At 41.6% G+C, this 22,432-nt stretch overlaps 1 protein-coding gene across 1 annotated transcript; it reads left to right on the top strand.

Moving 5' to 3' along the window:
• Window positions 1-74: 74 nt before the first annotated feature.
• Window positions 75-3,159, top strand: cbln2b (cerebellin 2b precursor). The gene is made up of 4 exons (XM_076761370.1): window positions 75-206; window positions 619-1,183; window positions 1,853-1,972; window positions 2,078-3,159. Exons 2-4 carry the CDS (start codon window positions 896-898, stop codon window positions 2,273-2,275), a joined length of 606 nt encoding a protein of 201 aa, XP_076617485.1. The 5' UTR covers window positions 75-206; window positions 619-895; the 3' UTR covers window positions 2,276-3,159.
• Window positions 3,160-22,432: the final 19,273 nt, after the last annotated feature.

Genomic DNA, 22,432 nt, shown 5'->3' with positions numbered 1-22,432 from the left:
ACAAATCCATTAGTCCACGCATGTGCTCTTGATTGTGGGATACTTCTGATGAGTCTTGTTGCAGTGGCTACACACAAAGAATGGGCGTGAGTTGTCCCTCGAAAGGGAGCCCAGAGACTCTTGCTTTTTTAGCACCAGCGATCTGAGCGCTCAGTTCACAGTCTGCGAGAGACGGAGAGAACATACCAGCGGGATGGAGAGCACAGGTAGGTCGTGATTTACCTTTTCTCAGCAGAGATGCCCGCAAAGTACTTGTTTCACCGGAAATATCAGTTGAAACGAGGAGATTAAATGAATGTTACATAATTTTCCAAAGATATGGTAATTTCTTAAAAAGTGCTGCGACGCACAGTTAGAAAACACTCCGCAGTAGCACAGATAGTTGGTTTGATCAGAGACAGACGAGACGAGAAATTTTCTCTTAACATCAACGCGATTTTAGATTTTGGTATTTACTGAAAACGACTGTCTTTCATTTTACGCACGACATTCGTTTTACGCACGATTGTCATTTTACGCACAGAGAATATCCTCAAATTTAATGACTAAACTATATATGATTCAATTCCTGCTGCTGTCTAACATGAAAACTCTCATTTCTTTCTCTTAAACCACCAGGATTTACAACAACAGTTGTCTGAATACCCTCCCAAAATCAACTAAGACGCGCAGGAGGGAGGGGAGTCACAGCCGGAGAGAGTCTGAGTGCGTCTGTGTGTCAGAGGGTGTTTGAGAGAGTGAGAGAGCATCACAGATAGAGGAAGAGAGAGAGAGAGAGAGGAAGAGAGAGAGAGGAAGAGAGAAGGGAGTAAGTCTGGACCAGGTGATCGAGTACTAACAAACCTCCAAGGGGCTGCGGGGTTGTATCAGTGTGCACGGGATCAGCGTTCCGACCATGGTGCCCGCGCGCAGCCCGGGACCCTGTGCCATGCTGGCTCTGACCCTCCTGTTGGGATGCGGCGTGGCTTTCTGCCTCGGCCAGAACGACACGGAGCCCATCGTGCTCGAAGGGAAGTGTCTTGTGGTTTGCGACTCGAACCCTTCTTCGGACGGAGGGGTCACCTCCTCACTTGGCATATCAGTCCGCTCCGCTGGGGCAAAGGTGGCTTTCTCCGCCGTGCGTGGAACCAACCACGAGCCGTCAGAGATGAGCAACACGTCTATGACCATCTATTTTGACCAGGTCAGATGTCCACTGAATTTAGCAATAACACAGTCCAGAAAAAGTCGAATATTAATCAGACGTGGGCTAAACTCTTAGCTCCATTGCTGTTTTCTCTTTTTATCTCGCTACATCATCCATCACATCTATTTCCCGTGGGCGAGCAGAACTTGTTTAAGATCATGTTTCATTGATTTCCTATCACTGCTCACATTGTGTGTGATCTGAGCCATGACTATCTGTAACCGGAAGAACACAGTGCTGTGGTCCTTTGCAAATGGTTCATTTAACGCTGTGCGTAATTGGCGTGACATAGAGATGCGTTGCCGAAGCGAATGATCATCCATGCAGGATCATTTATCACATACGCGTCTTAGGCCTCGGCCGAATTGACATGTGCATTGTGCCGCTTTTGGTCGGATGTTCCAATAAGTTTTCACGGCTGAGGTCTTTGGACAGCGGCCTGTTATACACATCAAATTGGGAACCATCCCAAACTGCGGCTGAAGCGCAGCCAAAACATTTGGCATACCAGAACCAGAGTATGACTGATGCGCCTCTCTGTAGGCACTGCGCTTGGCAGAGAAAAACAATGCATTACAATCAAAACCGCTGTTATGTTAAGTGAAGCATGCAGATCGGGGGGGAAAGAAAATGCGCTGTCTCATTGTGCGCCCTTCTTGGTCACAGGTTTTAGTGAACATCGGCAACCATTTCGATCTCAAAGCAAGTGTTTTCCAGGCGCCAAGGAGGGGGATATATAGTTTCAGCTTTCACGTGGTGAAGGTCTACAACAGACAAACCATACAGGTGAGCAATCGTGAAATAGTTGGTCTGCATTCAGCATTTAATAGATTACATTTCAGAACTGAACATGAGGATAAACTCCAAGACTGCGTCTCTCCTTCCCTGCAGGTGAACCTGATGCAGAATGATTATCCGGTTATATCAGCATTCGCCGGTGACCAGGACGTAACGAGAGAGGCGGCCAGTAACGGAGTACTGCTGATGGTTGAGCGGGACGACCGGGTCTATCTGAAGCTGGAACGGGGCACCTTGATGGGCGGATGGAAATACTCCACCTTCTCAGGCTTTCTAGTCTTTCCTCTATAATCTAATCTGCGATGATCCACGTCGCACGGGACTCTGCTTATGTTGAGGAACAGAAAAAAAAACATTGCCATTTATTTTTAACTTAAATAACTGTCAGCCAAGGAAGCCGACGAATATCTGTATACCTACACTCGTCCACTATCTAGTCAAATATGAACGTTTCCTTGGAGTTTCATATATTCAAATCCATCAGTCAACTTTAACGCAATCTGGATGATTAAACGTATTGATCGGCCAGTGGCGTGTGCTTGTCGGGTATGTGGATTTTTTCTCGCTTGGAAAACAAACTTTGCCAAAAGACAAACGGGTGTACCTGGGCGAAATGGACACGGGAGAAGATGATGAGTGGAGGAACTGATGTCCTGGACAGGCCGCGTGTGTTATGCTCTATTTTATGTTTGTATAGCCTTAAAGAATTTATGGTTTCCGTCCAAGTGAAGTGTATGGAATTATGGACAACCAGAGAAGAAGTGCTTTCACGCCCAAGGCATTTTTTCTTTCCTTTTTCTTTTTTTTTTTTTTTTTTCTTTTTTTCCTTTTTGCACGAGTGGAAGTTTTTACTTTCTGTTTTGTGCTGTCAATGGTGTTGCGTTTGGATGCTGAACATACTGAAAATAAGCCAAATGTAGGCCGCCGACGAGTTTATTAAAAGAGAAAAAAGGCGACATATTTCAGCCACCGGAGACGACTTAGAGCCCTTTTATTAAAAAAAAATAATTATATAATTTATAAAGTACATATTCACATTATTGTGTGTTCTACATTTCGGAATCTGCGTAGCTTTGACTGATTTAATGTCCAGTGACGTTGCTCACCAAATGTACATTGTGGAAATAATAGAAGAATCCCTATATGTCCCGCTTAATAAAATATATTGTATTGTATAGGCTGAGCGCATTTATCGCTTTTTATTCACACGACTTTGCATTCAAAGGGAGCAGGCTGAAGAAAAACTGTTTGTTTATTGGAGGTGAGCGTTTTGTAAATTAAGTTAGACGAGAGCAAAGGCCTCAGGGGGGAGCAGACTGAGACCAGCTCGCTTTAGTCGCTGTCCGAGGTGCTGAAATATCCAACAGGACTCATTCAAGAAGTCTCGCAGCACCACTTGATACACGAGAGGGAATAAACACACCTACGTCTGCATATAAAGGAACAGAAATGCAATTAAAAGAAAAAACGACAACTTTAAAATGGTGTTTTTAAATGTCTTTCTTGTTGTGGCTGTTTGGCACACGTGGTATCACTGCCGGAACTGGGCACCAAGTTACAGCACAACACGACACTGGCGCGTCTTTACGCAGCGCACGAGCGATAGAAACAACAGAGAAACAGAGCAGAGACGAAGCTCCAGTTTAAAAAAAGAAGGCAAAACGCGTCTATACTGTAGTGTAAAAGCGCAAAGTTCCCCCGCCCTGCGGCGTTCGTTTGTTTTTGTTTTGTTTTTGTTTGTTTTTTTTAATCATATAATTGGATGCCATCTTGTTGGAAAAATCAACGTTTTTGGATACTACTTCCGCCCACACACTCTCAACACCCTCACCTTCTTTCAGTCCCTCCACCTCTCCCTCTTTCTCTCTCTCACACACACAGGCACAGATTCCGCCCCCCCCCCCCCCCCCCCAAACTAAACTCAAGGCCAGGTCTGAATCAAAGCAGAATCTTTTAATGAATGATTTACAAAAAAAAAAAAAAAAAAAAAAAAACCTTTCCCGAAATCAGACATTACAGCACACAGTTAAAGAGAAACGTGTTGACTCAGAGCAGTTTACCAATGATATATTCATCAGCTCTATTTCAGTATTTTAACATAGGCATCCTGTGGGAATCATACACCAAATGTAGAAAATATTAGGGGTGCTTGTCGGCCTGATGTTGCACAGTGATGAGGTGAATCCAGGTGTAAGGCTTTATTGATTTCCCTTGTTATATCAGTGCCAGTCGCAGATGAGTTTGGGGCAATTGAGATGTGGACTGAAAGACAAAATCAAAAGCCCAGTTGCAGCTCAAGGTCAGAAAGGTGCCCCCATACTGTTTTAAATACTTGTGGAAGTTGCAGTTAAGTTGTGTGTAATTTTGCAGGTTAGCGTACCGTAACTGGTCCCTCTGATGTGAGACCACTAGGTCAACGGGCAAACTGTATTAACTCGCGCTTAAGCATAGTTTGGAAAAGGTCATTTTCCATTGAACTTGTTAGTGCTGTGGAGGCGAGCGCTGTTGTGGTTGAAACTTTGTTGCGTTAGCTCTGGGGACAAGCTCCGGGACACACCTTTAAACTTCCTGTATGGATGCTGGGCTTTGGTGTGCATGCAAATGTCCTTACTGAGACATCTGCAGGAGGAGATCTGGAAAGCAAAAACTAAAGGAGAGTCACAGCTGAATATAAAGCATAGCTTCTTAATTACTTGTAGAGAAGAGACACGGCAGAAATTGTGAAAGTTCCTATTGCGTTTCTCAATGAAGCTCAAAACAGCTAAATCCAGGCTGCAAAGCTTAAAACAACCCTTGCATTTATTTTTTCAGCCAAAGTTCTCATGTGACTAGAAGAAGACCCTCTGATTGGTTGAAAATCATGAAATCCAAACAGAGAGTCATTCTGAGAAAACTGCCACTTAAAACAAAGCCAGCAGAACATTGAGAGAGAAAAAAAAAGTTAGTTTATGAGTAATGTGGTAAATATGCCAGAAGAGTTAAGAGCCTTATTGCATCACTTTATGATAATCCTTAGCTTGTTGAAACACATTCAAACATTGTGCTGTGACAAACACAAACATAAGAAAACATCAGTTTGCTTGTGTGGGTTAAGAATAGAATCCGACAGCTGTTGAGCTCGGAGCACCTTTGCATTTCAAATTGATCATATCATACATGTGAGCATCTGGAAACCTGAGGTTGATGGGTTGCTTCTTCTGTGTAGCTCTTCTTTTTTTTTTTTTTAATGACTATACCTTCATCTTGTGTATGACAGAACCCAACAGCTGAGAACAAAGAGAAAGACCTGCTGATAGCCTGCTGGTGCCAGCAATAGGACTGCACAAAGCAGCAGAAACTGCCAGCAAATCAGAGTGATTTGGAGGGTGTATTAAATTGGCCTATAAAGTGCTAATTGTGCCCATACTGGAATGAAAAGTCTGTTTCCAAATGATTCCCTTAGATAATTAAGATAGCCGTCAAACATGTACTCAGTGCAAACAGCGAATGAGAAATGAGACAAAAACACGTCTTATTGCGTACGTATCGGTTAAGTCTGGCTAAACTTATTCCATCATGTAAAGAATCTCATTTCCATAGATGGGAGTATTAATGTGCAAGAGGAGAAATGTTTGCCGGATTTGTTTAACCTAGAAAGGCTTTTTGCACCTTTACGGGCACATTTTATCCAAAGTGTTGTATTAAAGACACCAGAATGCCTCCAGCTTACTCAGCCTAACCAGTATTCTCTGTCTGTGGCAGTAAATACAGAGTCAAGCACGTTTTCTGTTATGTTGGAGAACAATTCGTCCACCCCCAAAGTACAATCAGTCTTCAACTATGGGGTCCATTTTTTATGGAGGCACAGATGGCATTTTACTGAGCTTTGTAGGCTGCATGCAGATAATTACAAAACTTGCAGATGCCATTAAAAAGCCCCAACCTCATATGGCCTTTTTCCCTTTTTTAGAGCATTATTTGTTCTTCCTCGGTCTCTCTGGAGACTATGTCCTCATGAGACCCACCTTTTGAGGGCTGTCCCTTTTATATACATGTCTCTATAGGACACAGGCCACGCAGTAAGATCACGGCTGCACTGTGGGCCCCTCGCGGTGGGAAGGTGCAGCAGTGCACTGTGCACTGGAATCTAAATGATCTAATAGACTCATCATATGGATGTCATCTTTGGTTGCAGACTCTCACAGAGAATGTCAGTTGTTCATTAATGAGATTGTGTTAGTGTGTAAACACCCACACAGGCTCCAACACGCTTACACTTTTGAACCATTATGTGCACGCATGCACACACATCACAGAGCGTAATTCCTGCTCATTCAGCCTTGAACAAAGTGGCTTGTGTTCGGAAACATCTAAACGCATGTTCAATCCGCTACAGACAGAGCAACATTAAAACTGCTTTAGCTATAAAAATTAAAGTTGTCTGGTGTTGATTTGAAAGCTGTCCTCTGAAGATCAAGACAGCTTTGACATTCATTTCAGCTCCTCTTGTAGTCTCTAAACATCTAAACATTTAATTACGTTGCCTTTGCATATCTTCAGAGGGCACTTTGTTCAGTTTTAGCAAGGATGATAGTTGGCAGGTAAAGTGTCATCTTTTCTTGGCTTTTTTACATGTTAACAAGGAAAATGAATTTATCATTTGTGCAAACAAGATGAATGCCTACCCCCCTCCCTCCTCACCCTCCTGCTCCTCCTTGCATCAAAACATCATTACAGTTTGTTTCTTAAGTTCTAGGGAATTTCCTTACTGAAAAGGGGAATTTTAAAGATTAAACCTTGCTCTTGCTTGATGCTGAAATAGGTCACAAGCTTGCTTTTTGTTTTACAAACCTGTGAAAAGAAATTCCACTCTGACATGATGTACCATTTGTTGAAACGTACGTTGTTAATTTGGCTTCACACCAATGATTTTTTTTTTTTCCTCACACGTCAATACTACTATATAGTCTAAGGTTCCATGCTAAATATATCTAAAAACAAATGACACAATCACTGATATTGGCTAGATTTGCTCTACTTTTTTTTTCCATAAAAGTATAAATAAATTGGCACTTTCACCTTGAAATATCTCTTCCCTCGTTTGAAGAGTTCAGTGTTCAGCGATTCTAGTGTCAGCACGTACTGAGGATAACCTCAACCGGAGACTTTTGTTTTCTGTTATACAGTGAGAAGCTGTCTCCTCCAGACCCAACATTTACTTTTCCATTCACCCGAGGTCAAGAAAATATGTTGACACTTTTGGCACACGGTGGTACCCTTAAGAGATGGTTTCCTGACCCATCTTGAAATCCCAACCCATAGTTTTAAAGCAGAGGAGTTGAGCACTTTGCTTTACTTGCTTCCTCACAGAGCCACAGACGAGAAGTGTGGGGATATCAGCCAAAAACTCAACAATTGCCAAGTAGCAAACACCTCTGAATGTGCATTTCACTGGCTGGTCAGTTTGACTAATGAAGCCACGTTTGATGCAATATTTGGGTTTGGATATTTCCCGAGTTTCTACACCTCTTTCTTATTTTCTCCTCCATTGGAAGCCAGTGTGAGGACGCACATTGACACACACTGCCAAAGGAGAGAGACCCTAACAAGATTTTCAACCTTTCCTTTTGATTGCAGATGAGCTAAATACATTGGTATGCATGAGGGGGAAAAAAACCCTCAGAAAGGTGTCTTTTACCATAGATTCATTTTCTCCCAGTCCTAGTCCCTGTTATGGCTGAAATTGCCTTATGTGTGATTGTGAGTGTGAATAAGCCTTTCACAGCATTATTTTTATTCAAGCTGTTCCTAGGCAAACCTACAGGCAGTTCCTTTTGGGTCTGAAATGACGCTTAGGGGCCCACTCAATCTAATATCTAATGCGGCTGCGAGTTAAAAAGGAAATGCATATTGAATGTCAGGATTTATCACCACTTTTAATGGTCCAGACCCCTTTATATCATTTATAAAACCTCTTTCCATAGGTTTCCTTCCAAATGAGCCCTGCTAATTTCATAGGCAATGGTAATGGCAGCATTTTGTCGGCAAAGCATGGAGACATAACCCGCATAAGACATAAAACCACCTGTGCCCTCTTATACCTGGGTGCAAGACAGACTTTAGCATTTGCAAATAGGAATATTCTTTCCTCAAATGTTTTTACTCTTAAATACAAGACGATATCAGAATACATACATTAGTCATATACCCTTTGAGTCAAATTTCACCTTAGGCTTCGGTATTACAGTTAAGGTTCTGCAGTGACCTAGCTAATTTGCACTTGAATAGAAAGACACTGATGCAAATGGAGAATATACTGAGAGGATAACATGTGGCAGTGGCTTGTTAATAATGCATTTGTCTGCCAAACAAATAAATAGACGCGCAACACAGACAAACATCAGTCACAGAACCGCCTCTGTGAACAGGCCCATCCCTGAAGAAAAGGGGGGAGAAGAGAAAGACAGAGAAAGTCTGTTTATTCCTTCTGCCACAGCCTGCAATATCCATACTGCTGAAACACGCAATTCCCCAAAGAAAATACAACCTCGTCCAAGCCCACCCCTCAGCAGCCCCCCCCACCCACCCACCCACCCGCTACCACAACCACACACAGACAGTAGGCAACACAGAGCCAGGCAGCACAGGCTCATATGAACAACTCCTCGATGTGATGGTTTCCAATACATCATCTGTCTACACATTGCATTCAGGCACAGCAAGCCCGAAAGAAAGCATCCTGGACCACAGGGCCTAACCAGTTTAACTACATTCATTAGAATGGGGGGAAAACTGTGCCTCAGCACAACTAGCTGGGGTGGATGAAAAAACACACACACTGAGAATTGTTGATCTTTTGAATCAGGGACACACACAAACACACATACACACACACACACACACACACACACACACACAGAGAGAGAGAGAAATATATGCACTTGTGTTGCATGTGCAAAGTGACAAGCATGCAGCCATACGCAGCAGCAGCAGCATGATTATTTTTACAGGTGTGGGTGTGGATTCTGCTTATGGTAATTTTCTAGATCATTTGGAAGGGATATAACACTGGGTTTAATAAGGTTACATTTCTTGCCCCTGTAACTGGAAATAGACAATCACCAACCACAGCCAGGAAGCCAATATATGTCATATTGCTAATGGAAACCCATGCATAACTCAGTATTTGAGGGATTTCATCCACAGTTTGTTTTCTGAGCACATGGGACCAGCCAGACCATAAATCAGGTGTCACATGTTGCAAGTTTTTTTTTTAATCTAACATGTATGGATATTCGTAATAATTAAAAAGTGTGCTTTTTGCAAAAGGTACCTTAAAACAAGGAGAGAAAAAAAAACACATGATGGGATTATACCAGCCCATGAGTGCTCAGTAGTCATTACTACATTATTACATGGGTACTCAGTTGTCATGGGTTGGACCACACCCATGTTTGAACTTGGCCTTCATTTTGATCTGAACCTGTAAAGTTCCATTACTGCATCTTGCACCATTGTGAAGCTGTATGTTCCTTGTATCCTTGTATATTGGAAATACTTAGCTAAACACGTGTCAATACTCGGATCGGTTCCAAGTTGACAACATGAGGAAGGTCAGACATATTGAATAAATGTGACACATTTCACCTGTTTTGCCAAACACGCTTGTCTCATGTCATGTGATCCATTGCATCATAACACACTGGTTTGTAGCTGATGTGATTCTATTACAAGATGGTCTGTGGTTTGACCTAATGTCTGAATGATTGAAACAGGGATACAGTGACCCCTGACTTAAAATGAATGTTGACCAGGGGCACAAAGTAGGTGGTCCAATGGCCCCTTCCCGACTTTCTACCCCCTACTTCCGGCGTCTTTCCTTGGACCACTTCCATCTTCAAACTCAGCTTTCATTTTGATCTCAACTGTACACCTACAAAGTTTAGGTACTGCATCTTGCATGGTTGCAAACAAGTGACAACCTCCGGCACTGAAAAATGAAGCCAATGCAGAAGACTGCAGTTCCTCAAATGGCCACTTGACGCTGGCTCCAAAGGTGAGTTAATCGCATAGACCCCATGTTAAAATTCTCATCTTTACAGCAGAAATAAATTACAGTCTGGTTCAAAAACATTTTTGCTCTCTGCAATTAATTTCCTCATTCATGACAACTTTATGGGGGGGTGGGGTGGATTTTTATGTAACTCTCTCGTTATATTAAAGCTTAAAGCTATGCATAGTTTTGGGCAAGGCCACTTTGACTGATGGCTAGCTAAATTTCAGCAACCAGTCTTCATTCAGCCCACATCGGCTACAACCACGCTCCACATCTTTGCCCAGTTTTGAATTAGCCGCGAAATTGGAGTCAGGCACTGCCAAGATGGCGACAGCCAGACCCACTGTCACTAAGTTTCATCATGGCTCTTCAGAAACATATAGGTCATGTCACAGAGACTACGTCCATGTTTTATACAGTTTATGGCTGTGATGCTATCACACTCTCAAAATCTGCCCACAGACACACAGACATGAACAGCCTGCAGAGTGTTCCAAACCACTTCTGTGGTAGTTCCCGCAACAGTAGGTGTCTCCAGACCTACATTTTCACATTTTGCAATGATGACACACACACACCCAGACTCACATGGTGGAAACAATACCAAACATGCTGTTGTGCTTTACCTACCAATACCTGTCACCAAGCACCAGTAGATCTGAAACTTCAAACCGTCAAAAGTATGTCAAGCATTTGTGTGAGGCTGACAGACATCTCATGAGATTCCTGTCTCCCTACAAATGTCAGTGGAATTAACCTCTTAACAATCCTGTATAATCCTCCTAAAACGCCTATCCAAGGCATACCCAAAGTAAATATAAAGCTCTTTGTGAACCATTTGAACTGCATGCATATTTTTGGTCTCTTTTGAAATTTAACACTGCAGTTTTATCTCCAGCAGTTGGAATAACTGTAAGTGCTACACACTGAAGTAGAAGTTTTTTTTTTTTTTTTATTTCTGCCTGCATATTTTTTTTTGCAAATACATGCCTGCAGATGACTATTTCTGGGCCTTATTAGCTGGAAAACACAATGGAACCACAGCATGAAGCTTCACCCTAGTCCAAGTTCAATAGAAATTGATAACAATACAAAAGAAGATGAATAATTTACATATGTTTTTGAAACAATATATCTAGGCATTCTCCATTTACTATATTTATCTGGATAACTACATATATTTACATTCAGGCAAACAACATTTAGGGCATCTACATTTATATATTTAGGCTATCTATACATATATTTAGGATATCTCTTTTTATATGAAGGTCATTTATTATATTTATCATTTCAAGCCCTATGTAAAATCCCTATTTGCACTGAATTCCTTGTTTTGTGGCTGTAAATTACCCAGTGAAGCAGCATTGTTTTTGGAATTTCTTTGGTTACATGAAGCGCCAGTGATCTGCACAATAGATTGCAATTGGCTCAATCTTTACATAAAAGAAGAGAACAAGGCACTTTCTTTCAAAGCAGATTCACGTTGGCTACTGCAGGTTGTGGACATGACATGGAAGAACCTATCTGGTCAAGGGAGATATCAGTCAAAAGGTCAGGGAGCAGCAGCCCTTTCCATACCAACATATTGCTTTCGCATACATTCTTACTGGAGGAATAATGGAGAAAACATGGAAGATTAACATGTCTGCCAGATAATAAAAAATGATAAAATAGCTCTCTGTGGATTATTATAGTGTTTTGGACTACATATGTAAGCCCCTGGCTTATTTTGTTCACAAAACCCTAAGCTATTCCCTCGGTTCATCTGTTAAACCACATAATGGATAAAATCTGGATAAATGTCAATTTCGTTAAAGGTGTTGTGATTTACTACTGACATGAATGCATCATCGTGCGTTTCTTTAAATTTTGCGATGTGTTGAGGCGTTAAACGTAAACTTGCTAGTTTGCATTTTACGATGATGTTTGTTTGTTTACGTCCACTTCTAATTAGTCCATCAACAACGTCAAGTCCCTTGGTTTCTGATTGGTGTGAGGGCAAAGGTGTGTGAGAACAGGTGGTGTTTTGGTCTGTGGAGGAAGGACCGATACAACGATCTGATATTCAGCTCGTCAGTATATGGTCTCTGAATTTTAATAAGAGTTACAGTGAAGTGACTAGGCGCATAAAGTTACTGTCGCTGCTTTTGTGAGTTGAATGAAGAGTATGAAGCCTCTGAGAGTTAGCATTAGCATTCAGCTAACATCAAGCTAACAGCTGAGCTAACAACGAGCTAGCACGAGGCAGCCTTTAACGTCATTAGCCTGGAGGCTAGCCACCACGCTTCCATCAAGTAAGTTTTTTCGGAGATTGAACTGTATTAACCGACGTGCTAGCCATTAGCTAGCACTCCGGAGGAGATCAGCGACCGTAGGTGGAGAATCCAGATGGCGCACTGGTTGACCAGGTGAGGCTCAGTTGCATCTCCAGCGATGCGGAGTGAGAGACTGACTTTTCTCCATGTTGTCGGGGACCATGCTTGGGAGCAGTTTTCTACAGGGAGCCAGGACTTCTGTCAATCGCATGACGAGCCGTTGTCCGGTCCAGAGCTAATACTGAGGGTGAGTAGCCCACTTCTCGGCCACATTTGGCGGCAGACATCGGTGGCTAAACGCGCACCGTCAAATGCCTGCAATGAGGCTTGATTAAAAGTATTATTGCCGACATTTTTTTTTAAATTTGTTTAGTAAAGTGTGGGCCCACAAATATTGTATGTGTATTGTTATTGTTTAATATTGGGTTTGGTGATGTTTTGAAGTGCTGTTAATGCATATTTGCTATACATAAGAGTAGTTTGAATTTAATTGTGATTTGAAGTGCCTTTCAAACACGTTATTATTGAGTGATATTAAGGTGGTTGATATTTCAAGTATCTTGTGGTAGCTTTACTAGTAATAAAGAGTATGCAACTCAGAAGTGCAAGAAGTGAGTTGCTTCATTTTTTATATTCGTTTGTTAGTTGTTGCTGTCTATTCTGCCTGTTTTTGTGATTGTATGTGGAAATGGTTTGCTTCAATTGAATCATAGGAATCTTAGCTTTCCCACAACGTATTGTATGAGTACATCTTATATATAGTGGTTGTATACACAGACTAGCGGAGAACTTAACACTAATAGCCCATGGACATGCCATAGATAATTGCATCCATCCAGTGATGACATGTGGAATATGCACAACTCTATAAAACCTGTTGTTCTGCTCTGACAGAGACGTGAGCTGTTTGGTTGTAACTCTCTTTATTGCTTTATAAATGCAGACAGCTACCCCTTTCAGACTGCATATGAGCAATTCAAAAGCCATCTCTTTTAATATGACACAAGGTACAGTAATAATAAGTATCTGGAGAATCAGAGGTAAAGGAACACATGCAGTCGATATTTATTTTATCCCCACATACAGAGGTGGCAGTTGTTTTTTTTTTCCGTGTTTGACATCATGTGGGCTCATACCTACATGAGAACCAGAGTTAGTTGAACTGAGAACTTTTCACAACATAGTTAAACAATGAAAATGGCATTAATGTATGCAAAGAGGATACTTATTATCCCCCCTGACACAGGAGGTGTTCATCAGGAGCCAAAGCCAGGTTACATCTATCAGCCTGTCAAAAGGAGCTTCCTCGCCTTGTGGAGAGTGATGCTTGTTCCAGTATGTTTTTAGTGTACCATATATAGGTCTAACATCAATCTGTGGGCATTGAATCCAAACGCATTTTCAGAAAGCAAAAGCTGCATGAATATTTGAATATCTGACAAAAGATTGCTTGAAGAAAGAAGCAGGAATTAAGCACTGCATTCTAATTATTACTGCCAATACCACAGATATATGAAGTAAACTATACAGAGTCTACAATATGAAGTCCTTATAAGGAAAGGTGTTGGCTGATTGGTTTAGATTGTCCAGTTAGGTCCGCATCGGTGACAAAACTAAGCTTGAACGCTGTTTTGTTGTTTGAACACACAAGTGTCAGTACTATGCGAGCTGCACAATCCTACACAATCACAGTTCTGCAGCTAACAAGACAGGCAGCCAGCGATGAATTACAGGTGCTGCTCATAGTCTTCACACCATCTGTCAACATCCACTGTAACACATCTGTACACCAGTACCAAACATATAGCATGGTGCTGAAACTATACGCAGGCTTTCTTACCACGTTGGAAACCTCAGGCATCATTATTTCAGTCTTTAATAAGCTGTTGTCCAGGACTCCTGGATGAGGCTGCCGTTTAATGATGATACCGGCTCTCCACGTTCTCCACACACTGCCTCTACCTGCTTCAGGAGAATTGTTTATGGACACATTGACAGTGACACCTATGGTGGTATTTTAGACAGTGAGATAAGTTATGAAACATTGGGGATTTTCTAGAGAATTTAACATATATAGCAGCTAAACCTGGAAATTTAATGGTGTCCTGGAACTCATTAAAATATAAATGTGCTTTTGTCATGTGGACATGCATTTATTGGCAGATTTTAGGTCCTGACCCATAGTACCAGCTCACAGTAAAGTACACTATACTCAGAGGTATTATAAGTGAAAGCAGAAATAGGAAGGATTTAAGGAGCCCATGTATTTCTCAATAAAATATTTTATAGGGAAAATATCCATTTCGAGAAAGTAAGTGTCATATCTTTTCATTGGACTTGGAATTCATGTCAGTATACCTTGCATATACTTTTTAGGAATTCCAGTATTGACAAATTGCAGGCTGCTGCAGGTCAGATCAATGCCTCGATGGAAGAGGAAATAAAAGCCTGAGCATGTCAAGCTCATCTTATCATAAACATATGGATGGAGAGCCTTGGTGGAGGGATTGAACTGAGCCTCTGTTCATCTGAGTTTCTCCACAGCCTCAGGCATCATGGGGGACCTTGAGGAATGCTACAGGCACGTTTAAGGGCGAAAAAAAGAGTGTTTCGGGAGGCTGGAGAGTTGAAGTCAGTCTGCAATAAGTCCACTGCAGTGACGATGAAAATTCATCTCACTGTCAATAATCACCTTCATTTTCCCCCACCTGACACGAGAAGCTCAAGGAGCGAATATGAAGGTCATTTTAATGTTAGAACACATGTTTTAATTTATATTATTCATGGGAGCATTCAGAATTAGTAGCACATTTCTTTGTCTCCAAATCCATGTAATGCACATTACTGTTCCGGGGTCTGGAATCTTTGCTCACAAAAGCTTGATTCATTTCAGTCAGACGGCTGAGAGGCCTACTCTATTCTTCTGAATGGTCTTTAATGCTTTTAGGTTGTAGAAAGTCTTCTTTCCAAATAGGTGTTTTTTTTTTGTTTGTTTGTTTCATATGCTTTGCAAAAAAAAAAATGTTTTTTACATCGGGAATAAAACGCTGTTCAAAGACTCAACCAGAGTGACAACTAAAAAGGCAGAAAGAGAAAAAGATACGTCTGAGCAACAGTTAGATAAGAAATAATAAATCAGTCATTGGTAAGAGAAACTGGAAACTTGGCTTCAACATCTGTGCAGATTTAAGTAGGAACAGATTCCTGTTTTAGTGTCAAGTGCACAATAATACCAAAAACAAGCTGGAATTAACAGACGTGCTGCTTTAGCTAAGCTATTCTTGTAACTTCACAATAGAAATAGAAGTTTAGTTTCAGGTTAGCACTGTTAGAAGAGATCACAGAATATCAGCTCAACATACTATAAACTTTGTTTTTACTAAATATATGCTTATTCTGAATTTGATGCCTGCAACACGTTCGAAAGGTCTGGACTGCAGCAGGCCAACCACGTACCTGAAGAAGAAGCCACTCTGTTGGAACATGTGCAGAATGTGACTTGATGTTGTCTTGCTGGCATAACCAGGGACATCCTGGAAAAAGACGTCGTCTTGATGGCAGCATATGTTGCTCCAAAGCCTGTCTGTACCTTTCAGCATTACTGGTGCCTTCGCAGATGTGCAAGTTACCCATGTCATGTCCACTAACACACCCCATACCAGAAACCACAGATGCTGGGTTTTGTACTTTGTGCTGGTAACAATCTGGACGGTCCTTTTCCTCTTTAGCTCAGAGGACACGGTGTCCATAATTTCCAAAAACAATCTGAAATCTGGACTCATCAGAGCACAGCACTCTTTTCCACTTTGTGTCAGTCCATCTCAGATGAGTTCAGGCCCAGAGAAGTTGGCTTTGTTTCTGGATGTTGTTGATAAATGGCTCATCTTAGCATTTATAGATGCAGCAACGAACTGTGTTTACTGACAAGTGTTCCCGGGCCCATATAGTAATATCCTCATGTCTGTTTTGAATGCAGTGCCTGAGGGATTGAAGGTCATTGGCATTTCTCCAGATTCTCTGAATCTTTTGATGAGATTATCAATTGTAAAGGATGAAATTCCAACATTACTTGCAGGTGTGCGTTGAGAAACGTTGCTCTTAAACTGTTGGCGTACTTGCCCAAGCAGTTTTTCACAAAGTGCTGAACCTCGCTCCATCTTACAGCTGAGCCTTTCATGGATGCCTCTTTCATACCCAATCGTTATACTATCACCTGTTACCAATGCACCTGTTGACCCGTGGAATGTTCCAAACAGGTGTTTTTGGAGCATTCCACATCTTTTCCAATCTTATGTTGCTCCTGTCGTGACTTGTTTAAAACATGTTACTGCATCAAATTCGGAATAAGCAGATATTTAAAAAAATCGACAAAGCTGATGAGGTCAAACATTAAAAATAACAGATTTCAATTGAGTACATGTCAAAAAAGATTAGCAAATGATCACAATCGAGTTGATCAGGCATGTGTTCTTCCCCTGGCCTGTGAATGGGCTCGTGTGTTTACTCTTTGTGTTCTGTGGCTGACAGAAAAAGCCTCTTGTTGGAGACTCAAGCTCACATTGGCTCAGATAACATGTTTAAAGGATGCGTTAGAGCCAATCCACTTTGGGGAGAACCTTGTGCAGGATCAATGCTGGCATACTGATGAGCTTTGCTCAGGTGTTGCCAGAGGCACCATGATAATGGTCAGAGCATGCAGAATCATTTCATGTGCACTGATGGTTCAGGAGGAATTAATGAAATACACACCAAACCACACATGCTCACGCTGCACACAAGCTCGTCATGGGCGACGCAGTAACATCATACTCCAAAGTGAGAGGTCAGAGCCACTTTCTCCGTCCAGGAAATTGAACACAGCGATCACAACTGACCCCGAGACTGCGACTCCAGAGCGGGGAGTCCTCCACACCAAGCACAAACACAGAGATGCTCTCTACAAAGTGTACAATCCCACGCTGAATTTCATCATTTTGAATATTTTAATATTCAGGACATTCAATAAAAACTTAATTCAGAATTATTTAAAACCATTTAGAATTACATGACAGCAGAGCGGCAGAGTGCTTAGGAAGCCCATTTTGTTCTGATGCTCGTGTCTGGTTTGTGTTGAGATTTGCCCAATCACAGTCCCTCCCCATCCACTCTGCCCCAGTTCTCGAATAGTCCCCATCTGGTTTGACAATCTGTTTTGATGGAAATCAGTTGTTTTTTTTTTTTTTTTTTTTGCTCTTCTCTCATCTCCACTCTCTGCTCTTGCGGTTTTTACTTGAAGTTTCCCTGCGATCACGGCTCAGAAGCTTCAGATGAAACTTGGGCATGATCACAGCCTCTCTTGCGTCGCCACCAGTGCCTCGCAGTGCTCGCCTGCCCCGTGGGAATACGGCCTTGTACAATAAGATCCCTTAAATTTCACCTAAAATAGGGCTGTGAGATTATTGGGATGGAAATCTAAGTGTTCGGTCTCCGTGCCACTGTAAAAACAGGCTTTTTTACCATCTGTTAATTTTTAAAATCTAGATTTTTTTTTTTATGGGCTGTTTCATCTTATTCATCTTACAAGACCATTAGTCAGGCTAATGGTCTTGCACATCTTTATAGGAGCTGGATGATGTGTTCTGTTTTATCTCCTTTTATCTCAGTTTCTCTGAAATACAGATGGTCTTCATTGTTCTCTTAAATAGTGAAGTGATTGACAAGTTAGCTCCTGACACTTTAAATCTCCTCTCATCCCAAAAACACAGGATGAAATGATGATAAAGCTAAAAAAGATTACTCATTCTTACACTGAATTATCCCATCCTGTTTAGTTTTGTCTGGATTTAATACTAAATGAATGCCGAGGGAACATAAAGGTTAAAAAAGCACAAGTTAATGCACCAAAAACAGCGTTAAATTTCAGCTGGCAGGAAAGTTTTTATCAGCTCTGCATACCTTTGGATGTCAGTGTTGAAAGAGTAAACACAGTTAAGAGAGTCAGCAAGAAAACAAGAGAGGGGAGTCGACTCCCCCTCATCGCCCCTCCCTCCTCCATCTCCATGGAATAACTGTGACTACCATCACAAACTCTGTCTCTGTCAACAACTGCCAATGCATCTTCAGACGGTAAATCGTGATCAACGTGGAGAAACTCTACCCAGGCAGAGAGGCGAGGAAGCAGAAGAAACAACGTCTTTTTTTTTCTTTCTTTTTTTTTTTTTTTTTTTTTGCCGAGGCATTGTGAATATTCTTTTGTGTCCTGCTTTCCTACTCCTGCCTTTTATATTGCAAAGTTTTGGAGTGTTTTTAAATGCAAAGGTGGTGTGCTTTTTCTACTCCCCAAGTGCATTCCCATCCCAAAACACTTTCTGTATCTGTCTCCCCCCCCTCCCCCCCCCACCCCCATCTCTCCCTCTCTCCTCTTTCACCCTACACTTCTTGATTTTCTATCTCCCACAGGTTCACCAGATGATACCACTGCCTCGATGTTCTTTTCTTCCCTCCTTCCCATCTCTGCACATATAATTTTTTGGGGTCTGACTTTACTTCAAAGAGGTTTAAGGCAAGTGGTTCTACCTTTTCTGTCTTTCATCCGAATGCGCATGAGGAGGATACAGCCAGCTGCTCAGACTGAGCCTCTGTGCATTGAGACAATAGGAAAGCCGTGCAGTCTACTGCTGTCGAACCCACACATATACAGGACATATACACGTGTGTGCAAAGACATTCAAAACCCTCTCCAGTTGCATATTTCTGGCGTTTTTTTGGCACTGCTTTTATACATCTAAAGAAAGGAAAGCCAGCTTTCTTTTAGTCACTTCTAGCCTCCTTCAAGCCTCATATGCTGAGGAACAGAGGGATGGGGGTGATAACACACCACACATGAACCTTGAAACATGTCCTACATCAAAAGATCCTGTTCTGTTCTGTATTGAACCCCTCAGATTCTTAGAACACAGTGAAACTGTTGAGTTAGCGGTGGGCAGAAAGGAATAAAAAGAGCGCTTGATCCATGTTCGGCAGTGTGGGCTGTATTTAATCCTTGCCACAGACTATACAAGAATCCTGTTATATTCTTCAAAATAGCAGGATTTTTAGGGTGGTGCTTCCACCAGTCCCACCCCCTTTCTTTCTCATCTGTGTATCCTCATTCATGGGTTGTCCCAGGTGTTCCTGCATTTATGTGATTTAATAATCCAAAAAAAAAAAAAGTGCAGAGGAAGAAAGGGAGTCCTCGTGGCCACTCCCTGCACCCTCAGGCTGCTCTTCTTTTATCTCGGATTGTACTTCCTTTGCTCCACAATGTGTGTGATGCTATTCTTTACTTCTCTGCTGTATAGGCTGTTTCTGTTCAACTAACAACAGTCCCCTGGTGAATCAAATCAGGAGATTATAAGAACATTCAAAAAGACCAAATTGGCTTCCAGGAGAGCTTAAATCAATCTAAACTTAAGATTGCAGAGAAAGAAGCCCTTGGGATATTTGTGGAAAGAAGGAAGATCTAGACAGGGAGGGTGGTGGTGGTGGAGGAAAGGAAGGAAGGAAGGGAGGGAGGGTGAGAGTAAACCCAGGCTGTTTTTGGGTAATACAAGCGTGAAATGCCACAGCATCAATTACTGAATGATTGAGGGCAATCTGACTGTGTGTGCTGCCATTCAGCAGGAGAGAGGAGGATATAATGGATAAACAGTGATTATGCCAAGTCCAGATTGAGAATGTTCATATTTACAGTGTGACACTGGGACAACAACAGCTGTATTACTGCCTGTCATTTCTGCAATATGTATTTCATAGCAGCATGTCTCCAATTACCTCCTTCTTATACAGAGCACAATACAGCGAATCCTGCCGACCGAAGCTGATAGACTGTGGGCTTTTCAGGAGCGCTATTGTCATTCATCGCTTTGTGTTCAGTTCAATGAGTAAGATGTTGACTTATTTTCTCTTAATGGCTAACTGATTGACCCGTGTGCCATATTGCTACAGCAAGTCATGGTTTAATACGGTGTCTGTCATGGATATAATGCTTTAAATCTGCCTCATTTCTGCCTGAAATCCTGAAAGGACAGCTTTCATCTGCCAGAAGCCAAAACTTACACCATCCCACCTCTGTCTCCCTCTGTTTCTGTCTTTGTCTCCTTTTCTGTCTAACCCACCACCCCCTGCTTAGTTAAGCTTGCTAAGTGATAGGCCATGGCAGGGGCTGCTTCGTTCAAAAGACAGGCACATCATTAGGGAGCTGAAGAGTGCAGTTCCTGGCCCCAGGGGAGGGATGACAGTCCATCACCGCCCTGGGGCTTACCTTACTTTGGACTATGGAAATCAAAGATGGTGCTGTGAAATTTGAATAGAATAGGATGAAATACTCACATCGCTTTTTTTTTTTTTTTTTTTTTTTTTTTTTTTTTTCCTTGTCCAGTAATTCTGTTGTTGGAGGAGAGGTAAAAAAGCTTAGAGCATTTTGAAGTGATAATGATAAATCATTGAGTGAAGGCCAGGCCACTTCACAGTGAAAGCGTCCTTTTGAGGTGAGCAAATAAATGAAATTTGAGTAAATGAGGAAATGCATGTGCCACACTCAGCCAAATGTGGCTTAGTAGGAATAATATATTGATAATTCACAAGACCTTTAACTCCACAGACTGTAATGTTCCTCCACATGTCACAGAGGAAGGCGAATTCTTTGGAAATAAACAAACCTTTTGATTGTCTTGTGAGGATTGCCTTGAGTTAGCGTGGTTCTGTGTCTTTCTGGGTCTCTGTTGTTGCCTTGTTCTGTCACTGCCGTAGTTTTGCTCAAGCTTCTGTAAGGTACAGTACGGATCTGCCACTATTCATGCCAAACAAAGACTGTAATTTCTGAGTGAACTGCAGCACCACAGAGAGCACAAGTTTGGATCACAGACCTTGAATCACGTTGCTATTGTATGGCTCCCTTCACTCCAATTACTCAAAGCACTTACTGGAGAGGCTCATACATATGCAAATATCTTGGATATGAGAATATAAGTGCATGTATTGGTAATACTTTGCAATAAAGGTACACAAATCCCTGAATAGTTGGCTTAGCAAATGATAAAACATATGGGTGTTCATATCAGTGGAAATGTGATCGGATTATGATGACTTTTTCTTAATTTCTGCACTCTGGTTTGTGCTGTTCATGAACTACTGCTGCACTCACAGTTAGAGCTCATGCTGCTTGGCAGTTTGATAGGATTATGCACTAATTGACTTGAGCAGACGCGTTCTTGAATAGGGAAATCGTGATGTAATCGTACATTCCTGGTGATTTCAGCGTGATGCGCACAAAATATGAACTATAAAATCGAAAGAAAAACAAACCTTAGCTTGTGTTTATGAGCTATGTAACACCTAATCACAATTGTTGTTTTCCCAGCTACTGTATAACACACTCAGCCGCTTATGTAGTCAAGTGGCTGGAGGATAAGGCTGGTGATACTGTAACAGCGTTGTCTGTGTGGCCAAAGCCTGATAACTACTGAAGACAAAGACGTAACCAAAGCGTTGCACCGGGTGACATGTTTTTTCATTACAGTGAACATGGATGCATTAGTTTATCTCGAGCCAGCCCCACATGCACCCCACATTCTCACCACTGAACCAAATATATATTAATCCATGGCTGAAAAATAAATAAATAAAAACACTAATTACTCCTCTTTGACTCATTTTTGCTGAAACTATAGTGCCCAGCTGTTCCAGGAAATTACTTGTCTTTTTATTTAATGAAAGTATATATTTATGACTCCTTTTTGATCCATAGATTTAAATTTGCAGTCGGAGTGCCACAAAGAGGGTGAGGAAGTTGGGAAATACTGACATTAACGCATTGTTGGTTTTGGTCTTTTCATGGACTTTGTTGACAAAAATAAAAATCTAGAATAATGCCCCAGTATGCAAATGCATTTACTGTATGGCTTCAGGACATGGTGGAACAATATGATTTGATAAGGCTAAGTTGCTAACATGATATGACAATGAAACCCAGTTTGTGATTGCACACATGGCAAGGCTGTTTACTGCAGGGTCATTCATCTGATCATCTAAACACAGATTTCATTGTTAGCTTGTACATAACCTTTGAATGCCTTT

Source organism: Chaetodon auriga, chromosome 21 (genome assembly GCF_051107435.1).
Source record: "Chaetodon auriga isolate fChaAug3 chromosome 21, fChaAug3.hap1, whole genome shotgun sequence".
NCBI classification, from domain to species: domain Eukaryota; kingdom Metazoa; phylum Chordata; class Actinopteri; order Chaetodontiformes; family Chaetodontidae; genus Chaetodon; species Chaetodon auriga.
The sequence above is the reverse complement of the archived record's forward strand: the minus strand, read 5'-3'. Positions and strand labels throughout refer to the sequence as shown.